General features: G+C 17.2%; 12 protein-coding genes across 12 annotated transcripts; 6 read left to right on the forward strand and 6 right to left on the reverse strand.

Annotated features, from left to right (window-relative positions):
• Positions 1-308: 308 nt before the first annotated feature.
• On the forward strand, positions 309-949 carry PGAL8A_00463400 (40S ribosomal protein S17, putative; the record flags this gene model as incomplete). Its single annotated transcript, XM_028673401.1, has 2 exons — positions 309-311; positions 539-949. 2 exons carry the CDS (start codon positions 309-311, stop codon positions 947-949), a joined length of 414 nt encoding a protein of 137 aa, XP_028529857.1.
• A 1,237-nt stretch (positions 950-2,186) lies between these two features.
• Positions 2,187-4,030, reverse strand: PGAL8A_00463500 (rab specific GDP dissociation inhibitor, putative; the record flags this gene model as incomplete). The annotated part of the gene is made up of 4 exons (XM_028673402.1): positions 2,187-3,388; positions 3,547-3,639; positions 3,784-3,844; positions 4,013-4,030. 4 exons carry the CDS (start codon positions 4,028-4,030, stop codon positions 2,187-2,189), a joined length of 1,374 nt encoding a protein of 457 aa, XP_028529858.1.
• A 1,008-nt stretch (positions 4,031-5,038) lies between these two features.
• Positions 5,039-5,651, reverse strand: TIM13 (mitochondrial import inner membrane translocase subunit TIM13, putative; the record flags this gene model as incomplete). The annotated part of the gene is made up of 3 exons (XM_028673403.1): positions 5,039-5,096; positions 5,262-5,434; positions 5,598-5,651. The coding sequence occupies 3 exons, from the start codon at positions 5,649-5,651 to the stop codon at positions 5,039-5,041; spliced, it is 285 nt and encodes a 94-aa protein (XP_028529859.1).
• A 1,546-nt stretch (positions 5,652-7,197) lies between these two features.
• PGAL8A_00463700 (syntaxin, Qa-SNARE family, putative) lies at positions 7,198-8,103 on the forward strand (the record flags this gene model as incomplete). The annotated part of the gene is made up of 1 exon (XM_028673404.1): positions 7,198-8,103. One exon carries the CDS (start codon positions 7,198-7,200, stop codon positions 8,101-8,103), a length of 906 nt encoding a protein of 301 aa, XP_028529860.1.
• A 775-nt stretch (positions 8,104-8,878) lies between these two features.
• On the reverse strand, positions 8,879-9,577 carry PGAL8A_00463800 (zinc finger protein, putative; the record flags this gene model as incomplete). Its single annotated transcript, XM_028673405.1, has 1 exon — positions 8,879-9,577. The coding sequence occupies one exon, from the start codon at positions 9,575-9,577 to the stop codon at positions 8,879-8,881; it is 699 nt and encodes a 232-aa protein (XP_028529861.1).
• Positions 9,578-10,532: 955 nt separating this feature from the next.
• Positions 10,533-10,784, forward strand: PGAL8A_00463900 (conserved Plasmodium protein, unknown function; the record flags this gene model as incomplete). Its single annotated transcript, XM_028673406.1, has 1 exon — positions 10,533-10,784. One exon carries the CDS (start codon positions 10,533-10,535, stop codon positions 10,782-10,784), a length of 252 nt encoding a protein of 83 aa, XP_028529862.1.
• Positions 10,785-11,704: 920 nt separating this feature from the next.
• Positions 11,705-12,068, reverse strand: PGAL8A_00464000 (conserved Plasmodium protein, unknown function; the record flags this gene model as incomplete). Its single annotated transcript, XM_028673407.1, has 2 exons — positions 11,705-11,770; positions 11,898-12,068. The coding sequence occupies 2 exons, from the start codon at positions 12,066-12,068 to the stop codon at positions 11,705-11,707; spliced, it is 237 nt and encodes a 78-aa protein (XP_028529863.1).
• Positions 12,069-13,869: 1,801 nt separating this feature from the next.
• Positions 13,870-15,801, forward strand: PGAL8A_00464100 (conserved Plasmodium protein, unknown function; the record flags this gene model as incomplete). Its single annotated transcript, XM_028673408.1, has 1 exon — positions 13,870-15,801. The coding sequence occupies one exon, from the start codon at positions 13,870-13,872 to the stop codon at positions 15,799-15,801; it is 1,932 nt and encodes a 643-aa protein (XP_028529864.1).
• Positions 15,802-16,667: 866 nt separating this feature from the next.
• On the reverse strand, positions 16,668-18,504 carry PGAL8A_00464200 (vacuolar-sorting protein SNF7, putative; the record flags this gene model as incomplete). The annotated part of the gene is made up of 8 exons (XM_028673409.1): positions 16,668-16,712; positions 16,799-16,857; positions 16,947-16,982; positions 17,068-17,125; positions 17,382-17,490; positions 17,874-18,100; positions 18,274-18,360; positions 18,442-18,504. The coding sequence occupies 8 exons, from the start codon at positions 18,502-18,504 to the stop codon at positions 16,668-16,670; spliced, it is 684 nt and encodes a 227-aa protein (XP_028529865.1).
• Positions 18,505-20,981: 2,477 nt separating this feature from the next.
• PGAL8A_00464300 (translation initiation factor SUI1, putative) lies at positions 20,982-21,805 on the forward strand (the record flags this gene model as incomplete). The annotated part of the gene is made up of 3 exons (XM_028673411.1): positions 20,982-21,081; positions 21,463-21,563; positions 21,659-21,805. 3 exons carry the CDS (start codon positions 20,982-20,984, stop codon positions 21,803-21,805), a joined length of 348 nt encoding a protein of 115 aa, XP_028529866.1.
• A 1,942-nt stretch (positions 21,806-23,747) lies between these two features.
• Positions 23,748-25,352, forward strand: PGAL8A_00464400 (ubiquitin-conjugating enzyme E2, putative; the record flags this gene model as incomplete). The annotated part of the gene is made up of 1 exon (XM_028673412.1): positions 23,748-25,352. One exon carries the CDS (start codon positions 23,748-23,750, stop codon positions 25,350-25,352), a length of 1,605 nt encoding a protein of 534 aa, XP_028529867.1.
• A 1,004-nt stretch (positions 25,353-26,356) lies between these two features.
• Positions 26,357-27,978, reverse strand: PGAL8A_00464500 (microtubule associated katanin, putative; the record flags this gene model as incomplete). The annotated part of the gene is made up of 4 exons (XM_028673413.1): positions 26,357-26,394; positions 26,504-26,554; positions 26,673-26,744; positions 26,988-27,978. The coding sequence occupies 4 exons, from the start codon at positions 27,976-27,978 to the stop codon at positions 26,357-26,359; spliced, it is 1,152 nt and encodes a 383-aa protein (XP_028529868.1).
• Positions 27,979-27,989: the final 11 nt, after the last annotated feature.

The following is a 27,989-nucleotide window of genomic DNA, read 5'->3' on the forward strand; positions in this document are numbered from 1 at the left end:
ATAATTAAGTGCGTATTATAAAAAAAAAAAAAAAAAAATTGCTATAAGTTTATATATATATTTATTTATATATAAATAATTTACTGAAGTGTTACTAAAAAGAAAAAATACAAAAAAAAAAAAAAAAATTAAAATAAATTAAATTAAAATTTTTTCATAATATTCCAAAAGAAAAATTTTTAATAAAATAAAGATATGTTATAAAAAATTAAATTTTAAAAAGGATAACTTTTTTTTTTTAATATATATATATATATATGCATAAAATATAGAAAAAATTAAATTTACATTATTAAGGTTTTGAAAAAATGGTAAGCTAAAAATAATAACAAAATCTTTTAATATATATTGTTTTTATAATTAAAAGATTCAATAAAAAAGAATATAAAAGAAAAAGAATTAAAAATGAATGAAAAAAAGTGAAAAAGAAAGATTGTTTAATAAAAAAAAAAAAAAAAAAAAAAAAAAAAAAAATTTTTATTTATTAATTAAAAAAAGAATTTCCTTTATATATTTATTTTATTTTTTCTTTTTTTAGGGAAGAGTAAGAACGAAAACAGTAAAGAGAGCTGCTAGGCAGATTGTAGAAAAATATTATGCAAAACTAACTCTTGATTTTCAAATAAATAAAAAGATAACAGAGGAAGTTGCTATAATACCATCAAAAAGAATGAAAAATAAAGTTGCTGGATTTGTTACTCATTTAATGAAAAGAATTCAGAAGGGACCTGTTAGAGGTATTAGTTTAAAATTACAAGAAGAAGAAAGAGAAAGACGTTTAGACTTTGTTCCTGAAAAATCACAAATTGATGTGAATGTAATTTATGTTGAACCTGATACTGTACGAATGATTAAATCATTAGGGATTAATATTAGCAATATGAAAGTACACAACCCAATGATTAATGCCAATCAACAAAAACAAAATAGAATGAATAATCAATTTTAAATTAAAAAAAATAATAATAATAGTGTATCATTAGAATAAACAGTAACTATACAAGACTAAAAGAAAAGAAATATAATTTTTTTATAAAGAGAAAATTACATTAAAAAAAATAATAAAATAGAATACTGAAACATTATAGAACAATTTTATATCACCTTTTTTCTTTTTTTTTTTTTTTTTTTTTTTCATCTTTGTAAGATTTATATATATATTTTTTATTTATTTTTAAACTTTTTGGGATGAATATAAAACTTTTAAATTAAAAATTCATTTTCGTTAAATGTTATATTGTAAAATATTTATATTTAATAAAAATTAAAAAGAAAAAAAAAAAAATTAAAAGACGAAAAATTATTTCCACATATATTATTGAAGGCTTTTTTTTTCATTAATTATTTGTAAATTTTATATGAGAACTTATAAGTGGATTTGCGTTTTTGACTTAATTTTTTCATAAAAAATTTCGAGGAATGTTTTTATTCTAAATATCTATAAAAAAAAAATAAAAAATAATAAAATAATATATTGAATTTTTATCATTTTTTATGAATAATCTGTAAGTTTATTAAAAGAATTTGTAAAAAATGGATAATTTTTGAAATCTCAGAATATAACAAGAATAAAATATAATTCAACCTTTAAACCGCTAAAATTTTATATGTCCTATTTTTTTCAAGCATATTAATTTTCTTTTTATATTGCTTTTATTTATAATTTTTAAACGAAGTCTCAAAACATTATTCTTGTTTTTACTAAAGTTGTAAAAAAATTATGATAATATAAATATTATTTTAAATAAATATATATTTTTTTTTAACAGCTTCCCGTAACGGTAACTAAAGTTTTGTATTATTAAAAAAATAAAAATCAAAAGATATATTATAAATCATGCCTTTTGGAAAAAAAAAAAAAAAAAAAAAAATATTAAACACTAATAGTAATTTACGTTTTGTTCATTATTAGGTTATAATTTTTTTTTTTCTTTATGGTTTATATATTTTGGGGTTATATAAAAATTTGTAAATAAATAACATATTAAATTTATTTTTTTAATACAAGATTTTATACTTTTTTTTAATAAAATTTAAAAAATACAAGAATTATCTTATGTAAATAATTTGATAATTTTTTTAATTTCTTTAAGAAACTATGATATAAATTATATTTACATTTTAATGTTAATTTTAACTTATTATATTTCTTTATTTATTTTAATTGTTCAAATTAGTTATTATATTTATTGAAGTTCCCCTTCATTTTCTTCGTTAGTAGCTAGATCATCAAAATTTAATTTTTGCCCCCATAAATTTTCCCATATTTGTAGAAGATCGTTTGTTGCTGTTTCAAAATGGGAAGTAGCATCATATGATGATGTAACAAAAATATTATCTTCTGGTTTTTTATCTATAGATGTATATATGTCCGATATTTTAACAAATTTTTCTTCAATAGATCCTAGTAATTCCAGTGGTTTTTCTATTTCTTTTAATGGATTATCTGTTTCAACTGTTGCTGAAACTATTGCTATATACTTTCCTTTAAGAGTAACTCCATGTTGAAATGAAACAAGATTAATATAAATGTCACTTTTTCTGTTTAATTGATTTTGTGGTATTATAATTTGACAGCTATTGGCTTGATTAGTTTCTGGTATAGGATTGCTTAAAATACAAATGCATCGTATTACCTGACCAATTTTTTTTATTTTATTTTCTAAATGCATAACATAACTAGGATCACAAATTACTTTGTCACAATAAGCAACTTCCCCATCACTTGATTTTATTCCACACACCTTATTATCATTAAAAATAAAATCAACAGCATTTTTATTAAGCATAAATGTACCACCATTTATTGCACACATTCGAGAAAATCCCTCAGGTATTCCTCCAAGACCATATAAAGGATATATGAATGGAGATTTTCCAAATGCTGAAATAGATTGCATATATAATTTTATTCTTTCTAATGTAACATATGCAGGTTCTTTTAAATAATCATCATTTAAATAAAGAGCCACAGCATGGCCTAAAAAGTCAATAGTTAATTGGCATAAATTGAAATATTTATATATATCCATCATAGTTAATTTAAAAGGATCTAAATTCTTCCATGTACTTTTATTATTTGAATCCCACTCGCTTACATACTGATAAAAATTTTTGCATCTATTTTTTTCCATTAAAGATAATAATGGTGATACTAAGGCTTCCATATCTGTAGCAGGAACTTTATGTATAAATTTTTCTGAATATAATAATCCTTTTTTTTGATGTTGATAAACATAAGACCCCTCTACAACTAACCATTCTAAATAATTTGTTACTCTTGTTTTTTTTAATATTTTTACTAGATTCCCACCAACTAAGATAAATTTGGGTATTAAATCAACATTCCAATGTCTATTCTCTCCATATTTACTTGGAATTTTTTCATCTAAAAAAAAAAAAAATTATTAGAAAATTATAAATATTAATATAAAATGTTTTCATATATTATTTTTTTAATAAATATTATTATGAATTAACAGTATCCACATATTTTAAAATATTTCAAATTTTGTTTATGTGTTAAATATATATATATATATATACCTGGTTTAAACGTATTATATAAATTTGTTAAATTTAAAGATGCCGTTTCTCCACCGTAGTATGGATTTCTATCAAGTACTAATATTTTTTTTCCTATACAAATATATATAAGTTTTAATATTTAATTAGTTATATAAGCTTTAATTAAAATAAATATACATAAAAATGAAAAGAAGTATAACGAGTCATATATTTATTTTTCTAGTTATATAAGTTTTATATACATAAAATTATTACCATAATGAGACAAAAGTCCACTTAAAATACATTCTTTTAATCCTGTACCCAAAATAATTACCTAATATATAAGAATAAAAAAAACATTTACATATATATGTATAAAATTTTTTTAATTATAAAATGTCGATAAATGCTATATTTAAAAAAAGAATATAATGAATTAAAACTATTTTATATTCATATAAATGGAAACATTTTTTTCTTTTTTTTTTTTAAATTTTATTACATCATAATGCTCGTTCATTTTAAAATTTTAACACTACAAATATTATAAATTTAATATTTTTTTAATATTTAATTAATACTATCTTGTAGTTTTTTTTTTTTATTTTATTTTATTTTTTTTTTTTTAATATAAATCTACTGTATCTAAGACTGAAAAGTTTTAAAAATTGTTTCATAAAAAAAAAAATAAAATAAAACAATATTAACAAATAAAAATAAAAAAAAAATTTCAGAAAAAAAAAATATAATAAAAAGTAAAACTTAGAACTTTTTTTAGGGTTTTATGTATTAAAAAAAATTGTAATAATGAATAATACTAAAAATTTATAATTTTAAAAAATAAAAAAATATATTTTAATTTTAAACATGTGCGTATAATTGATCTATTTTTTGTAAAATTATGTAAATAAATAAATAATTCATATTCATGTACTTTTTACATATATTTATTTTCTAATACTATTTATAAATTTTTTTACATCATTTTTTTTTTTTTTTAAAAATATTGTTTTACATAAAAAAAAAAGGTTGTGAATTTTCTTTTTTTTCTTCTAATTGTATAAATAGTACTACACATTTTTACAAAAAAGTAAAACAAAAACTTAACATTATAGATTTAAAAATATAATAGTTAAAAATAAGTAATGTGTATATATATTAATTATACTTCATAAACATTTTTAATTAAAAATATATTTTTTTTTTATCTATATATTTCTATTATGTCAATTAATACATAATAGGATTCCTTTTTCTTATTTTTAATTTATATTAATTGAAATAAAGACATTTTATAAAAAACAATAAAAAAAAATATATTTTATTTAAAAAAATTAATAATTAAAAATTTGACTTAAATAGGAATATTTTTTTTATTTTCTTATAGCTTTTAGTAACTTAATAAAAATAAAAATGAAATTATTAACAAATTTACAGTTGTCTTTATTTTAATTTTTTTCTTTTTACTCAACAAAAAAAAATTAAAATAAAGTGAAAACAACTAAAAAGAAAAACTATAAAAGATAATTTATAAGTTCATGTTATCACTATTTGATTTTAAAAGTTTTGTCATTTGCTGAAGGCGCCTAAAAAAAAAAAAAAAAAAAAAAAAAAGAATGCATATATATACGTAAAATGGAAAAAATTAAATATATAAAAATTATTTGAATATATTCTATATTATTCTTTATATAAAACTTATTTTATAAAAAAAAAAAAAAATATTATTTTATTATAAATTATTTTCTAACTGGTTTAAGAAAACATTTGTATAAAAATAACTGTTAGCACAATCCCAAATACATTTTTGTTCATTTGTGCTTAATTTATGTCCAATTTTAGTTACGCATTTATTAAAACATAAATCCATAACTTTCACATTCTCTTTCTGTTTTTGTATCATTTCCTGTAATCCTAAGAAAACCTATAAAAAAAAAAGAATTACATAATCTTAATAAAAATATAAATAAATGTGATCTGAGATAATATATCCACTTAATAAAATATATAGTTATAATTTTATTTATATATTTATTTTATTTAGTATTAATTTTATATGTATATATATATATATATATATATAATACAGCTGCTCTCTGTTTTTCATCAATATTATCATCTGCTGATAATGAAAGGTCCATTTTTTCTTTTTCTTTTTTTTTTTTTTTTTATTAAAAGGAATGAATATTATTTGCTTGTATTAACTGTTTTTATTTTTTTAAATATTACAAAATTTACTCTTAAAAAAATAAAATTATAAAATGTTTTAAATTTATTTTTTAAAAAGAAATTTATTTTTTTTTTTTTTTTTTTTTATGAATTCTAAAAATTTATAATATATATATTTATTTTTTAACTTATGTTTTTTTTTTATTATTAATTTACTTTTTTTTTTTTTTTAATTGAATATTTATATATAATTGCAATATATATATTTAGTTACTAGATATATATTAATAAATCAAGCTATTTGAATAATATTTTATTGAAATATAATTTTTACAAATAATATTTATAAGCATAAATGGTGTTGTATGCTACAATAACAATTATCTTTTTTTTTTTTATGTAATTTTTTTACAAGAAAAAGAAAGATGAAATAGTGAAAAAAAAAAAAAAAAAAATGTAATTTTTTTTTTTTTTTAGTAAATTAACTATTTAAAATCAAATATAATTTCTTAAAATATAATACTGATATAATATCCTTATAATAATTTTTTAAATATAGCAGAAATAAAAGAAAAAAAAAAAAAAAAAAAATAAGACAATTATAGAGAGTTTTATTACTTATTCTCTTTTTTTTTTTTTTTTTTTTTTTAAGCGAAAGCATTTTTAGCATTTAGATGTAATGAAAATTGAGTCGTATCGAAATAAATATATTAAAATCTCAGAAGTTATATATATAACTTATAACTTCGATATATTTCAAATTTATTCTTTTCATGTTTAATTAATTATTTAAAAAATTAAAAATTAATGGAATATAATAAAAAATGTAATTTAAAATTATGTAATTTCTTCAATATTTTAATATAAGTAATATTTCATATATATTCATATATTTCTTTCCATATTTTTTTGTATTCATTTATATTTCTCTTCATTTTTATAATGAAAATCATTTTAATGTTTATTTATATATGATAAGTTGTTTTAAAGTAATAAAATGGCACAAGTGTGCAAAATAACATGAAATAAAAAGAAAAGAAAATAATCATATACAAAAATATCCCCTACTTTGTGTGCGACTTTTACTAAATAAAAAAAAACGATTTCATTGAAAATTTTGAAATTAAAATGCTACAATTCTTAAAAAAAAAAAAAAAAAAAAAAAAAAAAAAAACCACATAATTAAGTAAAAAATGAATTATAATTAAAGAAAAATATTATTGTAAATATTTAAGTACATTTATAAAAGTTAACATAAAAATTAAAAAAAGTATATTAAATAAAATAAATAAATTTTATAGAAAAATGATGAAAAAGAATTAAAAAAAAATAGAGAAAAATAAGTATACTTAAGATATTTCTTATAATTATACAAAATACTGAAGAATGTTTTTATTTTAATTTACATTGTTATTTTAAATAAAAATATATAATATTAAAGGTTGATATGATTTTTTAAAATTGAAAAAAAAAAAAATATAAATATATTCGAAAAGAAAAGAAAAGAAAAGAAAAGAAATGGCTATGGATATAATATTTAGAAATATAACAAATATCTATTTTGATTATAGAAGGGAAATTAAGAAAAAAAAAAATAGATTTAAATTATCAACATATGAAAAATTGGATGATGAAGAATCAGGTAAAGAAATTTTACTTCGTCAAAATGAAGACATTGAAATGCAAAAACAAATAATGTTACCACCCTATTGGATAGAAAAAATTGAAGAGTGTTCAGAGGATATAAATAACATAAAAAGTAAATTATTAGACCTTCAAAAGTTACAAAAAAATAAGCTTTTGAATGTTTTAAATAAAGATGAAAAGCTGACTGAAAATATTACTAATATGTCAGCTGATATAACATTTTTAATAAAAAACTGCGAAAAAAAAATTCAAAGCATTTCGAATGATGATGAAGATGATAAAAATAACTTAATTGAAAAATTGAAAAAAAATGCTAAACACAGTCTTGCATCTCAACTACAATCATTATCTCAAACTTTTCATAGAAAACAAAAAATATATATAAAGGAATTTAGAAAGTTGTCAAATGAATATGACCAAATTGAATCATATCAAAACTTTGATGGAGAGGAACAGCTATTTTATGAAAAACCCAACGAAGTTACTTCAGTGAATATTAATAAAAGAAATAATGATTTAAAAAAAATAGCTGATACTGTAATTGATTTGCATAATATTTTTAAAGAATTATCTGTTATGTTAGTTGATCAAGGTTCATTATTAGATCAAATAGATTATAATATAGATATCACATTGGATAAAAGTGAACAAGGATTAAATAAATTAAAAATTTTACAAAAAAGAGAAAGTGATAAAAAAGCCAAAAAATGTATATCCTTTCTTACTTCTTTAATTTTTGTTTTATTAATTTTAATTATTATAAAACATTTATATTAAAATTGCATAAGGTATTGTTTGTTTTTTATTTTACGATTTTTTTTTTTTTTTTTTTTTTTTTTTTTTTTTTTTTTTTTTTTTTTTTTTTTTTATATTAGATTAGTTTTATCTTTCACTTTTAAATATATATGGATACATACATACATACATAAGAGGATAATAAATAGAAAATTTTTAATTTATTTAAATAATTTTCTAATTTTTTTTTTCTTTTTATATGAAAGTAATGTCATTACATATTAATTTATCAAATAAATTGAAATGAAATATACTTTTGTGATAAACTTGTTCCATATTATATTTCAAATATATTTCTTTTTTTTTAAATAATTCTGTTATTTATATTTTTATATATATATTTTTTTTTTTAGTAATATGGGAAATATAATTTTTTTAAACAATTTTCTATTATGTATTTCATTTAAATGAAATATTTCTTTTAATTAATTTTTTAATGTATTAAACATTTTTTTCAGTTACACATTAGTATTTCTAAAACATTCTAAAACAAAAATATTATATTTATAAAAAATTACAATATTAATAATTTTTAAAACACCAAAAAATAGTGGCCCGCTAATAATGTTGTTAAAAATAAAAGCATTTTAAGAATTAATCACTTAAAAAATATTTAGAAAAGAAAAGTAGAAAATGTACATTTTTAAATAAATTAAATAATTGTGTAAAACTTTTTAATTTTTATATTTATATTATTTCAAATAAATTAGAATTTTTATTTTCAAAGAGATATATGTATATTTATATACTTATAATTTTAAACAAATGAAGTAGGTAATCCTAATTCTTTAATTTCTGAATGTATGGTATCTTCTTCTAATTTTGAGAGTAATTCTTCTTTTCTTTTCTTTTTTTCTAATTTTTTTTGCAATTTTTTTTCTTTTCTTTTTTGTATTTTTCTTTCTTCCATTTCTTGTATTTCTTTCATACTTTTTTTTGCTTCTTCATATGCATCTTTTTCAATTTCTTTTGTTTTGTTATCTTTTTTATCTTTAAGAGTGCTTAATTTTTTTTTAACATCATCTAACGTAACCCTTTTAACTTTCATACTATATCCTAACATCCTATTATGGTTTTTTCCATTAATATGGTCTAAATATGTTTGAGAATCTTTAATAACGCACTCACATATTTTACAATAAAATCCTCCCTGTTCTTCTTTAGGGGTTTTTTGAGTTAAGATTTGAACTTTTCCTAAGTTCTTTTCTAAGGACAAATTTTCTTTTCTTTCTTCTAATAACTTTCTTTCTGAAAGTACAGGAGGAACTTTCGGTTTTTTTAAATCAGGCAATAATTTTAATATTAATTCATCTTCTTCATTAGTGACTTTTTCATCTACTTTTTTTTGATAATATTCTTTATCCCATACTTTTCTTCCATAATTATCAATATTTAATTTCTTTTTATTTATGTCACTATTTTCATGTTGATGATCAATGCTTCTTTTCTTATTCATTTTATCGCAATTTATTTTATATATATCATCATTTAAAGTATAAAATTAAAAATAAAGTTACAACTTAATATATATTTATAATCATACTTTTTAATTCGTTTATAATATTTTCATAAATTATTTTAGTAAATTAACATTCACTTTTTATTTTGAAACATATTTTGTTTTATTATTATTATTATAATTTACATATATAAATATATATATATATATTTTTTTTTTATAACAATTTAAAAAATTTTAAGTTAAATGTGAGTTTTTATTTTGACATAATCCATTTTAAAGTTTTAGTTATTTTTTCTTCATTTTTTTTTCTTTATTATTAAATTATAAAATGTAAAATGAAAATTATAGCTGTAAAAAAGTGGATTTCTTAGCTCAAGAAAATTAAAAAATAGTTTATAATAACAATAAAAAGAGAAAAAGCATTAATATCAATAAGATTAGAGAGATATTTTAAAGAATATATATGTTAAATTTTATAAATATTTTTATAAAATATTTTTTTTCCACAAAAAAAAGTTAAAAAATTCTAAAATTAATTAAAAATAACATGAGATATTTAATTCAAAAATATAAAAGAATAACTACTAAATATGAATAATATGTAAGTTCAAAAGAATTTTAATTTTTTAAATAATTGTATTAAATGCCATTTTTTTTTAATCATACGAGAGTTAATATAATATAATAATTTACATAAAGAGTATGCATAATAAATTTGGATATTAATTCAACTAATGAAGACGAAAAATAGTTTAATTGAAATCAGAATATAGCAATGTTTTTCTTTATATTTTTCAAGAATAGCATTAATTTTAAACTTTAATATGAATTTTCATTTATGTATTTAGAATTTAAAACATTATTATCTTTTAATGTATTGTATATATTAAAATACTTCAGAACAAAGGAGAAACGAAGAAAAATTTATTTAATAAATATACTTAATAAAATGATGTCTATAAAAAATTTAAACGTTGATCTAGACCCATATGACATGTTAATAGAAAGAAAATATTTTCCATATTTTATTTATATGTTTGAAATTTTTTCATTTATAAGCATTTTAATTTTACTTGATCATCAGAATGTAAAAAGGGAAAAACGCAGTATCAAACTAGGTATTTTTCTATGTTTTATAACAGCATTTAATGTTGGATTATCCATTTTTTTTATATTGTTATACTTTAATATAAGCTTATAAATTTAACAGAGATGCAAAATTTAAAAAGGATATATATTTAAATACAATATAACATTACCTTTTTTATTTTATTTTATAATTTATTATTTTTTTTGTTAAATTAAAAATATCATATTACATGTATTATTAATTATTTTGTTTTTTTTTTTTATTCTACTCAAATCATGAAGAATAAATTTTTTTTTTTTGTTTATTAAATTTATATTAATTAATATATATATATAAATATATATAAATATTAAAACATACATAATAATGTAGAGTTTTTCATAAAAAAATATATTTTTTATAGATTAATACACCTAAAAAATAAACTACTGAATTCGATAATCATCATATTAGGAAAATTAATTATAAGATAATAAATTAATGTTTATAACAAAATTAATGTTTCAAATTGTAACTTTCGTTTATATTATCAGTATGAATTATAAACAAAATAAGTTAAAATATTTATTTTAATAAACAAAATAACATTTATGAAAATACCTCAAATTGTTTAACTTTTTTTTTTTTTTTTTTTTATAGTGATATTTGTGACTACCCTTAAAATAATATTCTAGATTAATTATATATATTCATAGAAAGAAGTTTAAAATATTTAAAATAAAAAACGTTATAGTATATTCTATAGTTAAACATCAATTTTTTGAAATATAAATAAATAAAACACAAAACATTAAATAAAAGAAAAATTATAAATATAAATCAAAAAAATAAAATTATAAAAAAAAAATCAGAATTAAAAGACACTTATAAGAAATTAAAATAATAAAAATAATGAAAATAAAACATTAAAAATAAGGGAAAAAAAATAAAATTAAAAAAAAAAAATCATCAAATTTTTATTATTAAAAAGTGTATTAATGTGTATTTAAATAAAAAATCAAAATAAAGAATAAAAAAAATACATTATTTACTTAATAGCAACAAAAGAAGTTTTTTATATATCCTGGTTTTCGCTTATAGTATATAGCTGTTCCATCCTAAGGAGATAAAAAGAAAAAAAAAAAAATTACTAAACTTAATTTTTTATTTGCTACATTAATTATATATTAAAAACAACTGTAAAATATAAAATAAATTAAATTTCAACTTTTATTACATTTATACCTTTAAGTATTCAATGTGGTATTTTTTATTTTCTTCTCGTGTTGGTTTTTCAAAATGCATAGAGGCATTAGAAAAAATTTCTGAAGTTCCATATTTTACATATGGTGATTTTAACAATTCGGTAACCTTATTTTTCGTTGAATAGGAGTTATCACATTTATTATCTTCCATTTTTAATTTTAATATATATGAATTATTTTAGTTTATAAAGAGAAGACAAGCATAAAAAAGCTTTACTATGATAAAAATATTTTAAAAAGAGTAAATCAGTAAATAAAATAAGAAAAATTTATATTACAAAAATAAAACATTAAATATCAAAAAGAATGAAAAATACTCTCTTTATTTAAATTATTTATTTAATTACATTTTTATTTATGAAATTACTTATTTATCCAATTATATATTAATTAATTTAATTAACATGTGATTTTTTAAATATGGTAATAATATTAAAAAAAAAAAAAAAAAAAATGATGTGAATCTAGCTTTTTGTTAAAAAAAAAAAAATTATAAAATTCATAAAAATTATTCCTGTATAAGGTTAAAGCATGCAAAAATAGATAAAATAATATAGAGTCTTGCAATTATGTTAGATTATTTCCTTAACATTCATTCTGTTTCCATTTTATATGAATAAAAGACGTTAATGTTTTTCTTTTAAAATAGCTTTTTAGTTAATATGTCTTACATTTAAATTTTTTTTTTTTATGTTTATGTTTCATCATTTAACTTTTTATAATTCCCCCTTCAGTTTACATATTTGCTCTTTTATTTTTCTTAGATTAATTTTTTCCATTTTTAATTTTTTAAAAATGTGTTAATTGTAAATATAAACTTATCCTTAAAAACATTTTTTATTATAAAGTGTAAAAAAAAAAATGTGTAACATTTAAATACGATTCATTAAAAAATAAGGTATAAATATATTTATTATTATAGTGCACTAATATATCCTGAGTTTTGTATATATAAATGATATTTTTTGTATTTTTTCATATTTATTATTTACAAAAATAATATTCTCTAATGTGTGAGAAAAACTTTTATTTAAGGAAAATAACCAAGAATTTTTTTTAAGCTATATTTTTTTCATTTTTTTTAAAAATATACGTGATTATATCATTAATAATTTTTTAAAAAACAGAAAAATTAAATAGATGCTTTTCTGTAATATTTTAATTTTTTTATTTAGCTACATTCGAAAATTTTTGTGTTTTACTTTTTATATGTAAAGCTCTCTTTTTTATCATATATATATTTTTTACTTTAGAACGATGATTACTTTCTAAATTCTCAACACGCAATATAAAATTTACAAATATAGCAAAAAAAAAATATTTAATTATATAATGTTATATTGATGTTTGCTAAAAACGGCAACCATTTATGAAATTACCAACTAAAATTAATATTGTGATAATTCAGCTCTTAAAAAATTACATATTCCTATGTAACTAACTGGTTAGCGTTAAAAAAAAGAAAAAAAATATATATAGTGATTTTTATTTTATTTTTACATTTAAGTAAATTAGCTTCATCAAAATTTTAATATTTTTGTAACAAGGATTGTAAATAATTCTCAATTTTTTTTTTTTATGAAAATTACTTGCAAATTCTAAACTTTTACACTTTTTAATAGCTATATATTAGGAACACCATAATACTTAAAAAAATAATTTTAAACTTTAATGTGATTAAAAATATAATTATATGATTGCTTTATTGTTTTACTAAGAAATTAATATCATTAGATTAATTCTATAAATTTCCTATATGATTTTTTTCTTTTCATAATAAATGTTCAATTTATTATAAATTTTTTATATGTTTATGAAATTACAAAATAAATTAAATAAAATCCTTTAAAAAAAAGGTTTTCAATAAAATTGCCATTCGTAGTCGAAAATTAGAAAAATTAATTAGAACAAATGATAATTTATTTTTATAGCTTTTAAAATAAATAAATATTATGATGCATATAGAACCTCTAATATTAGATCCAATTAAACAATTAAAATTCGTTGAAAAGCCAAAGTATTTTTATAAAACTTCTTATATAAATATTCCCTGCATTAAATATATTGAAAAAAAGTATGTTGATTTACACGAAAATTATATTTATAAAAATTTTTATGTTAAAAAAACAATTTACGTTGAAAAAATTAAACATATACCAAAGATTGTAACAAAAGAAAAAACTATAGAAATTCCTAAAATTATATATAAAAATAAATATGTAGATAAACCGATTTATGTTATTAAAAATAAAATAATTCATAAACCAGTAAACATGGTAATAGAAAAAGTTATACCCGTTTTAGAGGGAAAAACGAGAAATGAGCAAAAATACTTAGATGAAATAGAAATAAAAAATTTATTTTTAAAAATAAAAGATGCTAAATATATTACAAATAATAAAAATTACAATAATGTTGTTATTATTGCATGTAATATATTGGAGGCTCTTATAAAAAAGATTTGTGGTAAACATTATAAAGAATTTTTCATATATTTGAAGAGTTGCTTTAAATGCTATAAAAATGTGTTAGATAGTAATAACAATCACCATAACATAAATGGTACCTTATTTTTGAAAGGTAAAAATAATGAAAGCTTTTTAAATATAAAACGGGAAATAGAAAAATATGAAGAACACGATATATTTTTTAATATGGAAATAAATAAATTTATAAATTGCATCTCAGAAGAGAATAAAAGTAATTTATATAATAGTTTTAAAGGAAAGATAAAAAATGAAAAAACACCTTACATAAAAAATATGAATGAATTAAGAAAAAAGATAAATTTAAATAATTATTCAATTGATCATAATATAGATAAGGAAAATGAAAGTAAATTTCCATTAATTTCAAAAAATGATAAAAAAAAAAGTTCTGAATGTCCAATTTTTATTCCATATAAAGATTTTGTAGATAAAAAAAATAAAGAAATTCATTTATTAGAAGGGAAATTACATAAAAATTGTAATGAAATTAAAACGTCCGAATTAAATAAAAATTTTAAAATAAAGAATAAAAAAAATTTTAAACATTTTTACGAAAAAAATTATCCAGATTATAATTTCGAATCTTTTAATAATGACAAAAATAATAATTTAATTTTAAGCAAAATAAAAGAAAATGTATATAATAATAAAAGAATATTGAGAAATGATGTAATAATGCTAAATTCTTGTGGAAAAAATAGGAAACAAAACAACAGCAATATATTAGAGATGAATTATAAAAAGAAAAATATAAAAGAAATATTATATAAAAAAAATTCAAGTGAATCTGATATAATTATAGATGATTTTATAAAAAATATTAGAAATAATAAGTTGTTACATATAACTAAGACAAAAAAAAACTCCATAGAAAAAAGAAAAAGTAGAAATGAAATTTTCAATATAAATTCATCATTAAACAGTAATTATTACAAACGTTTTGACGTAAAAAAATTTGAAAATGACAAAATAGAAACTTTTGGAAATGAAAAGTTTATTAGAAATTGTAATAAATCAAGTAAGTTATTAGACTATGGAAAAAATACTAAAGAAAATGAAAACATCCTTATATTATTATATAAAATTATTAATGAATTTAAAATTAATAATGATTACGAAAAGAATAATAAGAAAACTGATGAAAAAAAGATTATATATATTTGCAAAACACAGAACATTATAAACAAATATAAAAAATTATTTGAAAATTATAATAATGATATAAAGAATTTGCATTATTATTTTAAAAAAAATGAAATATTTTTATTGAAAGATATACTGGTATATATCATTGAGATAATGAATAGAATAAAATACGAATACAGAGGAATGGAAAAACAAATTGAAGAACAAATTTATGAAATAGAAGAAACTATTCGTAATAGACAAATATAACAAGTATTCAAAATTAATTTATCTCATTACTTTACTGTTACACAAAACAAAAAACCAAAAAATCTAAAAAAATTTATAATATTATTCTTTATTGAAACTAGGATATATTGAATTTTTTTTTTTTTTTTTATTATACATATAGTGATTTACCTTAATCTTTTTTTTTAATCATAGGTGCTTATACATATATTTCATTTTTTTTTAATATTCAAATTTTTTTACAATATAAATATATAATTTTAAAACTAATTTAAAAAAAAAATATATGTATTGACAAATTGCTTCTAAATTAAAAGAAAAACGTAAAAGTATTTTCATCTCAATTTTAATGAGAATATTTTCAAATATATAATTCATAATATAACAATAAATTTTTATTTGCTGATTTTTTTTTTTTTTTATTAGGAACTTCCATAATGATTTATAAGAAATAAAAAGAACATTGTTCTATGATTATTAAATATAAATATAAGAAAATATATATGCTTCTTTTTATGAATTTGTATAAATGAATATTTTAAAATAAAGTAAAATAAGTTTGTATATATCTAAGTATTTCTTATAATTTAAAAAAAAAATTTTAAATTATCATAAGAAAAAGATTAAACAAAACAAAAAAAAGTTTGTATTAATTTAACACAATTATATTATTATTACTTAATAATAGGATAAAGATAAAAAGAAAAAAAGAATACTTGAATTAAAATAATTTTAACGAATAACTTTTTCATTCATAAAAAAATTAGTATGATAGAAATGTAAAAAAAGTGAATTACAACATTCTTTTTTCAATTCAAAAGTATGTTTTATATATTTCATAAAAATTTTAACAAGGGTTCCTCATTTTTCTCCTGTAAGTAAATATTTTAAGTCATTTCTCCAATTAGTTCTTTTAATTCTTCGTCGTCAGACTAAAAACAACATAATGCAAAAAAGAATATTTTCCATATGTGATATAACACATATATATATACATAATTGTTTCAATTATTTATACCTCTTCTTTAACTTTTGAAACTTCCTTCTCAATATTTGTAAAATTTACTTTTTCTTCATCTAAATAAAATTAAAAAATATATAAATATATGAGTGAAGAGAATATATTTATAAAAAAAGAAAAATAAAAAAAAATATTGGGATTCTACCTTTTGGAATTTCTGGTATTTTATTAACTTCAACACCTAGAATATAAAAATACATATTAATGAATTATTAAATATTTATGTATGATTTATATTAAAATACAGAATAATAAATGAATATTACTAAGTTTTTCTTCCATGCTTTGTTCTTTCAATAAATTTAATTCTTTGTCTATTTCATCCTGAATTAATAAAATATAAAATATATTTATAAAATGAATTAGCTATAATATTTTGATATATTTTATGAAATTAAAAAAAAAAAAAATGTATTTTTATGTATATTAAAGATCAATGTTTTATAATATAGGCTTAAAAAAGTATATATATATATATATATATATATATATATATATATATATATATATATATATATATATATATATTTATATATATGAAAACACATAAAAATTTATAAATATATTTTAAAAAAATTACATCGTCAACATTATTTATTAGATTAAAATTTAGAGCTTGATTAACTTCTTCTTGAATGTCCTTATTTTCTTGTATAATATCAATGATCTTTTCTACTTTTTGTGTATTACTATAATAATAAAAAGAATACAAATAATTTATAAATTTTATAAAAATAATAAATATATATTAGCATTATCTTAAAATTTACATAATTCTTAAAAAAGATTAATACATATAACACTGTGATTATTTTTATAAATCTTAGATAATGAAAATTATAAGCAATATCAATAATAAAATTTTTTCTAAATTTATTATTACTAATATATAATTATATTGTGCTTTATTGTTTTGTTATTATATTTATTTATATAAATGTATGTATATTTTTATCATCTAATAATTTAATATTTTAATTTGTGCTATATTATACATAACTAATTATTAAATATATATATATACATATATATATGTATATTTATATAATTTTTAAATTAATATTAAGCATACATTTCATTATTAAATTTTTTATGTGTGTTGGCTGAATATGATAAGGCATTTACTGCAATTTTATGTAAATGCATATTTTCTAAATTTATCATATTGTCTTCTAATGTTAATCTATTATTTAGAATATTCTCTAGCTCTTGCTCATATAATTTTTTTCTTTTTAATAATATTTTTGCATTGTTCATTTGGTTTTGATCAACTTTTTGTTTTGCTTCAATTTCCATTTGCTAAAAAGAGAATAAAATACGTTAAACATTTATCTTATTACCCTTTTCGTTTATAAAAAAAAAAAAATGAAATAATTTTCAATTAAAGATATATTTCCATTAATAATAAAAATGGTGTGCAACTTAACAATGAAATGTATAGGACTTTAGAAATTTCCTTTTTAAATTTTTACCTTAATTTTTTTTTCAACTTGTACTTGCTTTTTTTCTAAAGCATCTATTGCTTCTCTATTTTTTAAAACTGCTTTATATATTTCATCCTGTTAGAAGAAAATAAATTAAAAAACATAAGGTTAATAGAACTGTTCCAAAAATACAAGAAAAAATTAAAGTGATCTTACATTATTTTTTTTATTATTGATGCATTCAGAACTATTTTTCTTTTTGGAGAACCAAAATCTCATTTTAATATATTAATAAATTTGTTTATCCACTATAAAGGTACTCAATACAATTATATTAATAGAGGCAGAAATTAAAAAAAAATAAATTATATAATAAAATTATAAATCATTTATTAAATAATTAATGATTTTTTTTTTTTTTTTTTTAAATTGTTATAAAAAACTATTAATGTTTCACATACTTGTTTTGAGAATAAAAGTATTTTATATTTTATTAATTTAATAATAAAAAAAACTAATATTGTGCATGATTTTAATGTAATCATTAATAAAATTATGAGCAGTACTTTTTTTTGTCGATACATTAATATATGTGAGAATGAAATTTAAAAAAAAAAATTATATGTAACAAAAAAGTATACTTTTGACGAAGTATACTTTTTTTCTTGCGATTAATTTTAATTTCATAAATATATCAAAAATATGTATTTTTAATTATTTTAAATTGAATTTGTTATAGTTATATGAATTTTTTATTATATGCAATGGTTTTATTCTCTTTGTATAATTTTAATTCATTTATTTATTTATTAAGTGTTCTTCTTAAACTTAAAATATTATAATTTTTTTTTTTAATATATAAATTTATCTTCTTTTTTAAAAAGAATTTGATTCTTAAATTATTTAATTCTCAAGGTATTTTTGTATTGTTACATTATGCAACTCAAATATTAAAATGATAAATATAAATATATTTAAAAATTAAAATAATGAAATGTAAGATAATGAAATGATAATAAATTGAAATTAAAATATATTGAAACGTTGAATTATTTATATATTTTGATATTAGTATATTTAAAGTTGAAACTTGTAAGTGTGGGAAATTAATAACATTTTATTTCCAGTTTATGAAAAGTAGACAAAAGAAAATTTCTCTTAAATTTTAAAACAATACTCAACTTTTAAATGAAGAAAAAATCAAGAAATTTTTATAAAAATAACTATAGTACTATTTGCATTCTCCCTTTGTATTTTAGCATAAAGTAAATGTGATATGCTTTGTACATTAACGAGAAGTGACTTTTATAAAAATAATAGTTTTTATGTATTTAATGGTAAGAGTTTCATGCATTCATATCATTTCATTGTTTCTCATGTTCTACTATGCATATAACTCTACCTATTTTTTATATAAAAAACAAATATCTGTTTTTTAATGCAAATTATATTAACATTCTATCAATACAAAAACTGTTAACATTTCTGTACATATTTATATATAAAAAATTATATCAAATTAATATTAATATATATATATATATATAAAGACATTATAATGTAGTGTTTGACTCATATATAATAATAAAAAACCTCTCATTAAACAAAAATAATATAAATTATGGTATATCAGAAAATTTAGGTAATTTTTAAATTGGAATAAAATTACGTCTTTTAAGTATATATATCAACGATATTATACTTAATTTTTATTTATTAAAAAGGATGTTATTTTAATTATATATATATATATATATTTATATTTTAAAATAATTTAAACTTTCCTCAATAATTTAGATAAATTATTTATTTTCCCAGTAAACTCTCTTAAAAGTTTATGTATATTTCTTAGTTGCTTGTAAAAATATGAAAATTTTTAACTTCCTTTTTATGAAACATTTTTTAAAAAAAATAAAATATTAAATTTCATTTGTTTTATTAATTTTTTAATTGTTGTAGATATATAAAGAAAAACGAATATTTAGAATTTAAATAAAAATTCATTTTTTATATTTTTCTTATATTGTGTGCAAGTTTATTACATACATTATATACAAACAAAAAAAATAGCTGTGCAATTTTTTGCATCGAGAATGCCTTAATTTTTAAAATTATGAATAAAAAAATATTTTTATAAACATGTTAATTAATTTTTTGAAAATATATATGTACAAATATATGTATATACTATATATATATATATAAATAAGTTCATTTTTTTTTTTTTTTCTTATTTTTTGCTATTTTTTCATAAAAATTAACCGTTTTGCATTTTCGTATTAATTCCAATTTGCGCCACGCTATAGTTAATTACCAGTATATTAGCATTTTTTTTTATCGACCTTTGAGCATGCAAAACTTTTTTATTTAAAAAAAAAAAAAAAAAAATTCGTAAATACATACGAATTTAAAAAAATAATAGTAAATACATATAAAATTAAAAAAAAAATTATATAAAATTTATGTAATTTATATAAAAAATATTTTTTTATGGTCATCCGTTGAAATTAAATTATTTTTTTTTTTTTTTTTTTTACAATTCTTCATAATTTTTACTTTTACTTTTATATTTATATTTTTTTTTTTTTTTTTTTTTTTTTTTTTTTTTTTTTTTTTTTTTTTTTTTTTTTAAATTAGAAAAAGGAAACCTTATATATTCATATATATATATTTATACTTCAATTTTTTTGCCCATTTATTATCTTATTTTTAATTTTTAAACAAATTTTATTTATAATTCGTCTTATTAAATCTTGATGAACCTCGCTATACAGAATCTTGGTATTAATGACCCCTTTACAAATGAAAATATTGTCGATAAGGGGAATGGTAAATCCAATACGACGAATTTAATACGTAAGCACGACTTTATGCTTTTACATTATTACATTTTAATATTTAAATATATAAAATGTTATATCAATATATTTTTCTTTTTTCTACTAATACTTCTTTAAAAGCAATTTACTTATTAATAGCTGAATTTTATATTATAATTTTTAATGTATATTTATATATATGAGCATATATTTTTTCCTTATTATTACTTTTTTATTTATAAATACTAGATTCCTTTTAAATTTGTTATTTAATTTTTTTTTTAATTTTTCATTTTCACTTTTATTTTTAATTTGTAAAATGCTAATATAAAATTTAGTATTTATTTTTCATACAAAGTAATTTAATTCCATATATCACAGAATTATAATTTTATGAATTAATTATTTTTTATTATAGATATTAGAAATCAACAAAGAAATGGTAGAAAAAGTGTCACTACTGTACAAGGTTTAGGAAAAGCATATGATTTGAAAAAGATGGTCAGAGCCTTAAAAAAGGTATATACAAAATTTTAAAAAAGTTAAACAAAATAAGTAAAATTAAATTTTTTTTAAATTAATATATTTAATTTTTATGTATAATAATTTAATAGGAATTTAATTGTAATGGAACAATTATAGAAGATATTGAGCATGGTTCAATAATTCAACTACAAGGAGACAAAAGAAATAATGTTAAAGATTTTTTAATAAGAGAAGGAATTTGCGCAGTTGAGCACATACGTATACATGGTGCTTAAGTTTATTTTATTCATCAATTTATATATATATATATATATACATATTTACAAAAAAAAAAAAAAATAAAAAAAAAATATACACTATAAATTTTATTGTTTAAACATATAACTATAAAACTTTGGGAAAAAAAAAAGAAACAAATAAGGCATTAACATTTATAAAGGTCTAATATGCCTAAAAATTGTTTATATAATTACAATTGCAATATATGTTTTTTTAATAATTAAAATAGTTTTTTATTATGTTAATTTGCTAAAACTTTTAGATGCAAACATTTTTTTTTTTTTTTTTCCTATTTATTGCATAAAACAATTACATATTCATTTTATATAAATTGTATACAAAACAAATTATTTTAAACATGTGTATGCAAAAATAGATGGAAATGATGAATACAATTTCATCTACAATAAATAATAAAATATAATAATGAATTAACTTAATCTTTAAATGTATATATGTAATTTACAAATAAATTATTCACATATGTTTTTATTTATTTACATTTACATTTAATTTTTTTCCTTTTTTTTTTTTTTTTTTGACATTTTCATATGCATTCATCTATTCATTAATATAACAACATAAATAAAAGAACGACAAGTAATATAACTCTTTATTTTTAATTAAGAAACATGTGTAAAAGTGAAGAATTACGAAGATTATATTATCATGAAAAAAATTAATCGTTCTTTTGAAAAAACGAGTATTTGTGTTTTAAATGAAAATGAGAGTTTTTTAAATTGAGAAATTTTTAAAATGCACAGTAGATTTTGGATATTTATTTTTTTAATTTACTCATTTTTTTTATTAAAGTATATATGGCAAGGGTTTCTTCTAGATAATTATTTCATTAATAAAAATATTTACTACTTTTAAAATTAAAATATATACTACTTTTAATATAATTTAGATATAACCAATTTTTGTGCATATTTAATAGTCCATATATTTTCATCAGAACAAAAAATTGTAAAATTTTTTATCTTTTTTTTTAATTTAAAATTTTACACCTCACATATCAATAAATATATTTAATTATGTAAGAGATTTAAAAATTTTCGTTAACACAATATAAATTTTTTGATATTGAAAAAGAATATAATTAAAAACTTTAGTACCTAATGTATTATTGTAACATTAAAAATACATTGATTTTTATTAAATAATTCTAATTATATTATAACAATTAATTAAAAATGAAGAAATATTAATGTAAAATTATACAGTATCATCCAAAATTTTTCTATTATAAATGCAAAGTGATTCATCAAAACTATATAGTATAGTGTAGAAAAAGTTTTTAAAGATATTTTTGCCATTAAATAAATGGATATCTTAAAGCTCAATATTTTCTTATTATTTTAATATTCTTATAATTTTTATTATAAATTATAAAAAATTAATGAAAATTTTATTGTTAACATTTTATTTTTATTGTACTTAATAACATTTTATTTTATTATTTTTTTTTTTTTTTTTTTTTTTTTTTTTTTTGTGTGCACACAAAAATTTCATTTTAACTTAAGGATAAGGTGCAAAAAAATTAACTTTTTGAAACATTAAATGTAAAATTTTACATAAATTCATTAGAAACTGATTCTATTATATAAGAATTTCAAAACATGATAATTTTTTTTTTTTTTTTACTCTGAAGACCTATATAACTTATATTTATAGAGAGCTTTGAAATTTATAGGAAACTCTTTTATTCATATTTTAAAAATGTGATTTATGTTTAAGAAACATTATATAACAACATTATGATATAACTTTAAATTGTAAATTTAAAACAAGAGAGCGAAACTTTCTTAATATATAGGACTTTATGAGAATAATTGTACATATAAAAAGAAGAAAAACACTTAATTTATAAGATAATAGTGTTCTATAATAAGTTAATTTAATGAATTAATCTAATTTGGATAAGAATATTATATAATGTGGTATGATAATGAAAGAATTGCAGAGGAAGAAGGAGTAAGCAAATTGCTGGTAGGAAAAACGTTTGCTTATTTTCCTAAATATGTAGATAATGAAAATAATGATTCTAACAATAAAAATATTTATGAAAGTAACCTAGATAATATTGATGATATTAGATTTGATAATAAAGAATATGAATTAATTACCCAGAGAATAGGAAGAACAATAATACCATTAAACCCTGAACTTTTAGCTCACTCAACGTTTGATCAAGAAATTATTGATGGTTATTTAAGTGAAATTCATAAAAATGTACATAATTACTCAATATTAACAGAATATTCATTCCTTATGAATGAAATTCCTAAAAGTTTTTATTGCCTTCCACAACCTGATAACTTACTAGTGTGGGACGTATTTATTATTTTATATAGTACATTTTATAAAAATGGAAAATTTAAATTACAAATTCGCTTAGGTGAAAATTATCCTCATTCTATTCCAGAAGTATATTTTTTAACGCCTGTTTATCACCCATTAATTAATCCCATGACAGGAAAATTAAACTTGGGTTTGAATTTAAATAATTGGAATCCTACATCTCATTATATGTCCTTAATATTTTTATATATAAAAAGCATTTTTTATTTGCAAGATGAATATTCAAAAGAAATAATTGAAAATGAAGAAGCATATTTTTTATTTAATAATAATAAAGAAATGTTTCTTAAAAATGTAAAAAAGTCTGTTGAAGAATCAAATAAAGTATTATATAACAAAATTGATAATTGTATGTTTAATTTTGATAAAAATATAGACAGTATGGAAATTACAAACAAATTAGAAAGTATAAAAAATGATCAAAATTGCAGTAAAAAGGTTGAGGCTTTTATACATTGGTTAATTAATGATTACCCTAATGAAACTAACCATGAAAATACAAATATATCAATAGACCAGAATAAAGAAAATGAAAAAAAATTATATTGTGAAAATAAAAGTGATAAAAAAAACGATTATGATGAAAAAGATCATGAAAATGATATTAATGGTAAAGATGAAAAATGTAATGAAAATGATACAAAAAATGATTATGTTGAAAAAGAAGAAAAAATTGATAAAAAAAATGATAATAATGGTAAAGATGAAAAAAGTAATGAAAATGAGGCAAAAAATAATTATGTTGTAAAAGAAGACAAAATTGATAAAAAAAATGATAATAATGATAAAGATGAAAAAAGTAATGAAAATGATACAAAAAATGATTATGTTGAAAAAGAAGATAAAATTGATAAAAAAAATGATAATAATGGTAAAGATGAAAAAAGTAATGAAAATGATACAAAAAATGATTATGTTGAAAAAAAGGACAAAATTGATAAAAAAAATGATAATAATGGTAAAGATGAAAAAAGTAATAAAAATGGTATCAAAAATGATTATGTTGAAAAAGAAGACAAAATTGATAAAAAAAATGATAATTGTGATAAAGACGAAAATGATCAAAAAAATCATAATACTATAGAAAATGAAAATGCCAAAAAATATTTTGATACAACAATTGGTGGAAATGAAGGTGAAAAAATAAGAAGAAAAAAGAAAAAAAAAAGTAAACATTAAATAAATGGAAACCTAAAAGAGGACATAATGAAAATTATTTTTTAAAAAAAAAAAATTAAATACAAGAATAGTAAGTTAACTTCTTATTCGTCGATTCAGTTAAAGTGAATCAAAAAAAAATATATATTATTAATATGCTAGGCAATCTTTGATTTAGTTCAATATGCATTAGCAAAGATATAGAAAAAAATTAAATGAAAAAAAAATAAAAATATATATAAATATTTTATTCTAAATTAGATAAAGGCTTTAGAATATAAATATTTAAAATAAGCAGCTAAAAATGATTAATTTTGATATTAAATAACTCTATATAAATATATAATTATGAATAAAAAAATAAATAAAAAGAATATGTATAATAAAAAAAAAAAATAAAATAACATCCTAAATACATGATTGAAAGATGTTAAAACTTACAATAATTCTATTTTAATCTTATTACATAGTATTCACATATATTTTTTTTAATTAAACAGTTAAAAGAAATATGGTCAATATAACAAAAATAAAATTATATTTAATAAAAAAAAACAAATAATACAATTCAATAAAATTTATCTTAAAAGGAAACAAATCCACAAATAGATATATGAATTATAAATTAAATAGACAATGTTTACGAAAAAATAAAATGAAAAATTGGTTTTTACTTCATATTGTTTATTTTAAGATTATCCTTGATATATTTCATTCTTTATAAGTAAATCTTAATAATGAAAGAATTTAAAATAATTAGTAACTTACTATTAATAAAATATACAAATGATGTATTTAAATACAAAATGAGAAAGTTTTTTATAATATAAAAAGGTAGATTTTTGTAAAAATCAAATGATAAATATTTCAAATAATATATTTTTTCTATTTGGTAAATAATGTGATAATTTTCTATTTATATTGCGAATTTTATACAATAATTCTATTTTATTAATCTCCACATATTTGTAACCTTAAAAATGAATGAAATATATAAACCTATTGAGTTACTCATAGTAATGAAGTTACAAAGATGGTTGCCACAAAGCTACATTTAAGCAGCCTATAAATAATGTAAAATCACAAACATTAAAATTTTATTAAAATTATATAATACAATTACTTCTGAATTATTTATTTATTTATTTTTTTTTTTTTTTTCATTCTTTTACTTGAAGCTAATATAGAGCATTTTGGATTGAAGTTTACATTCTTTGGGGGTCCTGAAGTATAAATTTATTATTTATTTTATTTTTTCCTTATATATAATGGGAATTTTATAAACTGTTAAAATAAAAATTATATATTTTAGAATATATAAAAAATTCACTTTTAATTTACCTTCATGTCCATATAAAGAAGTTATATAATTTCCGTTTTCATTCCAAACATGAATACCTGAATCTTTCCAACCTTTAAATATAAAAAAAAAAATAATGTCACATGAGCAAAAAAAAAAAAAAAAAAAATGTATATAATAATTGAATAAAATAAAAAATTAAATTTATTATGTATGAAAAATTATTTTCTTATATTAATTTTTTTTAATCTGAATTTATTAATGATATATTTTTGTTTATTTTATTTTAATTTTTGATTTACATTTTTTATATAATACAAATGAACATATAAATATTTTATTGAAAACTTTCTTACCACACATAATGTATTGTCCATCAGGTGTAATAGTTGGAAGAAAAAAGTCATTTTCTGAATATTCAAAATTATAATTTAAATTGTTATTTTTAATATGATTTGATTGATTACAAAAATTAATAGTAGAATTTGAAATATTATTTTTTTCATTGCTTAAATTATTATTTATGTCAAAATAATTATCATTTTCCTGATATGTAGGATAATTATATGAACATATATATTGTCCAGTAATAGAATCAATTTTAAAATGTTTATTTTCATTAGTAGAAATAATTATAAATTTATTATTTGGAGTAAATAAGAGGTTTGTGATAAATTCATTTTTATCCATATTACTTTTTAAATTAAAAATGTTGTATTCACCACTGTCATACATTAACAAATCATAAAAATGAATTTCTTGTTTACCAAAAGATGCAGCAAATATGACTCCTTCATTATCAAAACAGGAAACAGGTCTCATAAAATCAGATTTATATAAAACTAAAGGAGTATCACAATTAATATAATATAATTTTACATGACCATCATCAGAATTAACTAACATTAATTTTTTATTTTGATTAACACAAATACCATTTAATTCACATATATTCCCAATTTGTGGTAATGATTTTAAGTATTTATTTTCTTTTATATCCCAAAATCTAAGAAATTGTTTGTGTTCTAAATTACTAGATCTGGTTGAGCAAACAATTACATCATTACTATTATTCAAAAATCTAATAACATCAACACCACAATTTTTACTATGTAATGTTTTTAAGCTATTTCCTTTAGATAAGCTATAAATTGTTAATGAATCATTTTCATTCGAAGTTAGTAATAATTCTCCATAATAACTCCATGCTAAATTTTTTGTTAAAGATTGTTTATATTTAAACGCTCTTATTACTTCAAATTTTTTCACTACATCATCTGTTAATTTAATTTTTTTATATAATATAGTATTCAGCATATTATCAATAACTTTTAATAATATTAACATTCAGTTATATT

This window comes from Plasmodium gallinaceum (genome assembly GCF_900005855.1).
Source record: "Plasmodium gallinaceum strain 8A genome assembly, contig: PGAL8A_v1_130, whole genome shotgun sequence".
Classification (NCBI taxonomy): domain Eukaryota; phylum Apicomplexa; class Aconoidasida; order Haemosporida; family Plasmodiidae; genus Plasmodium; species Plasmodium gallinaceum.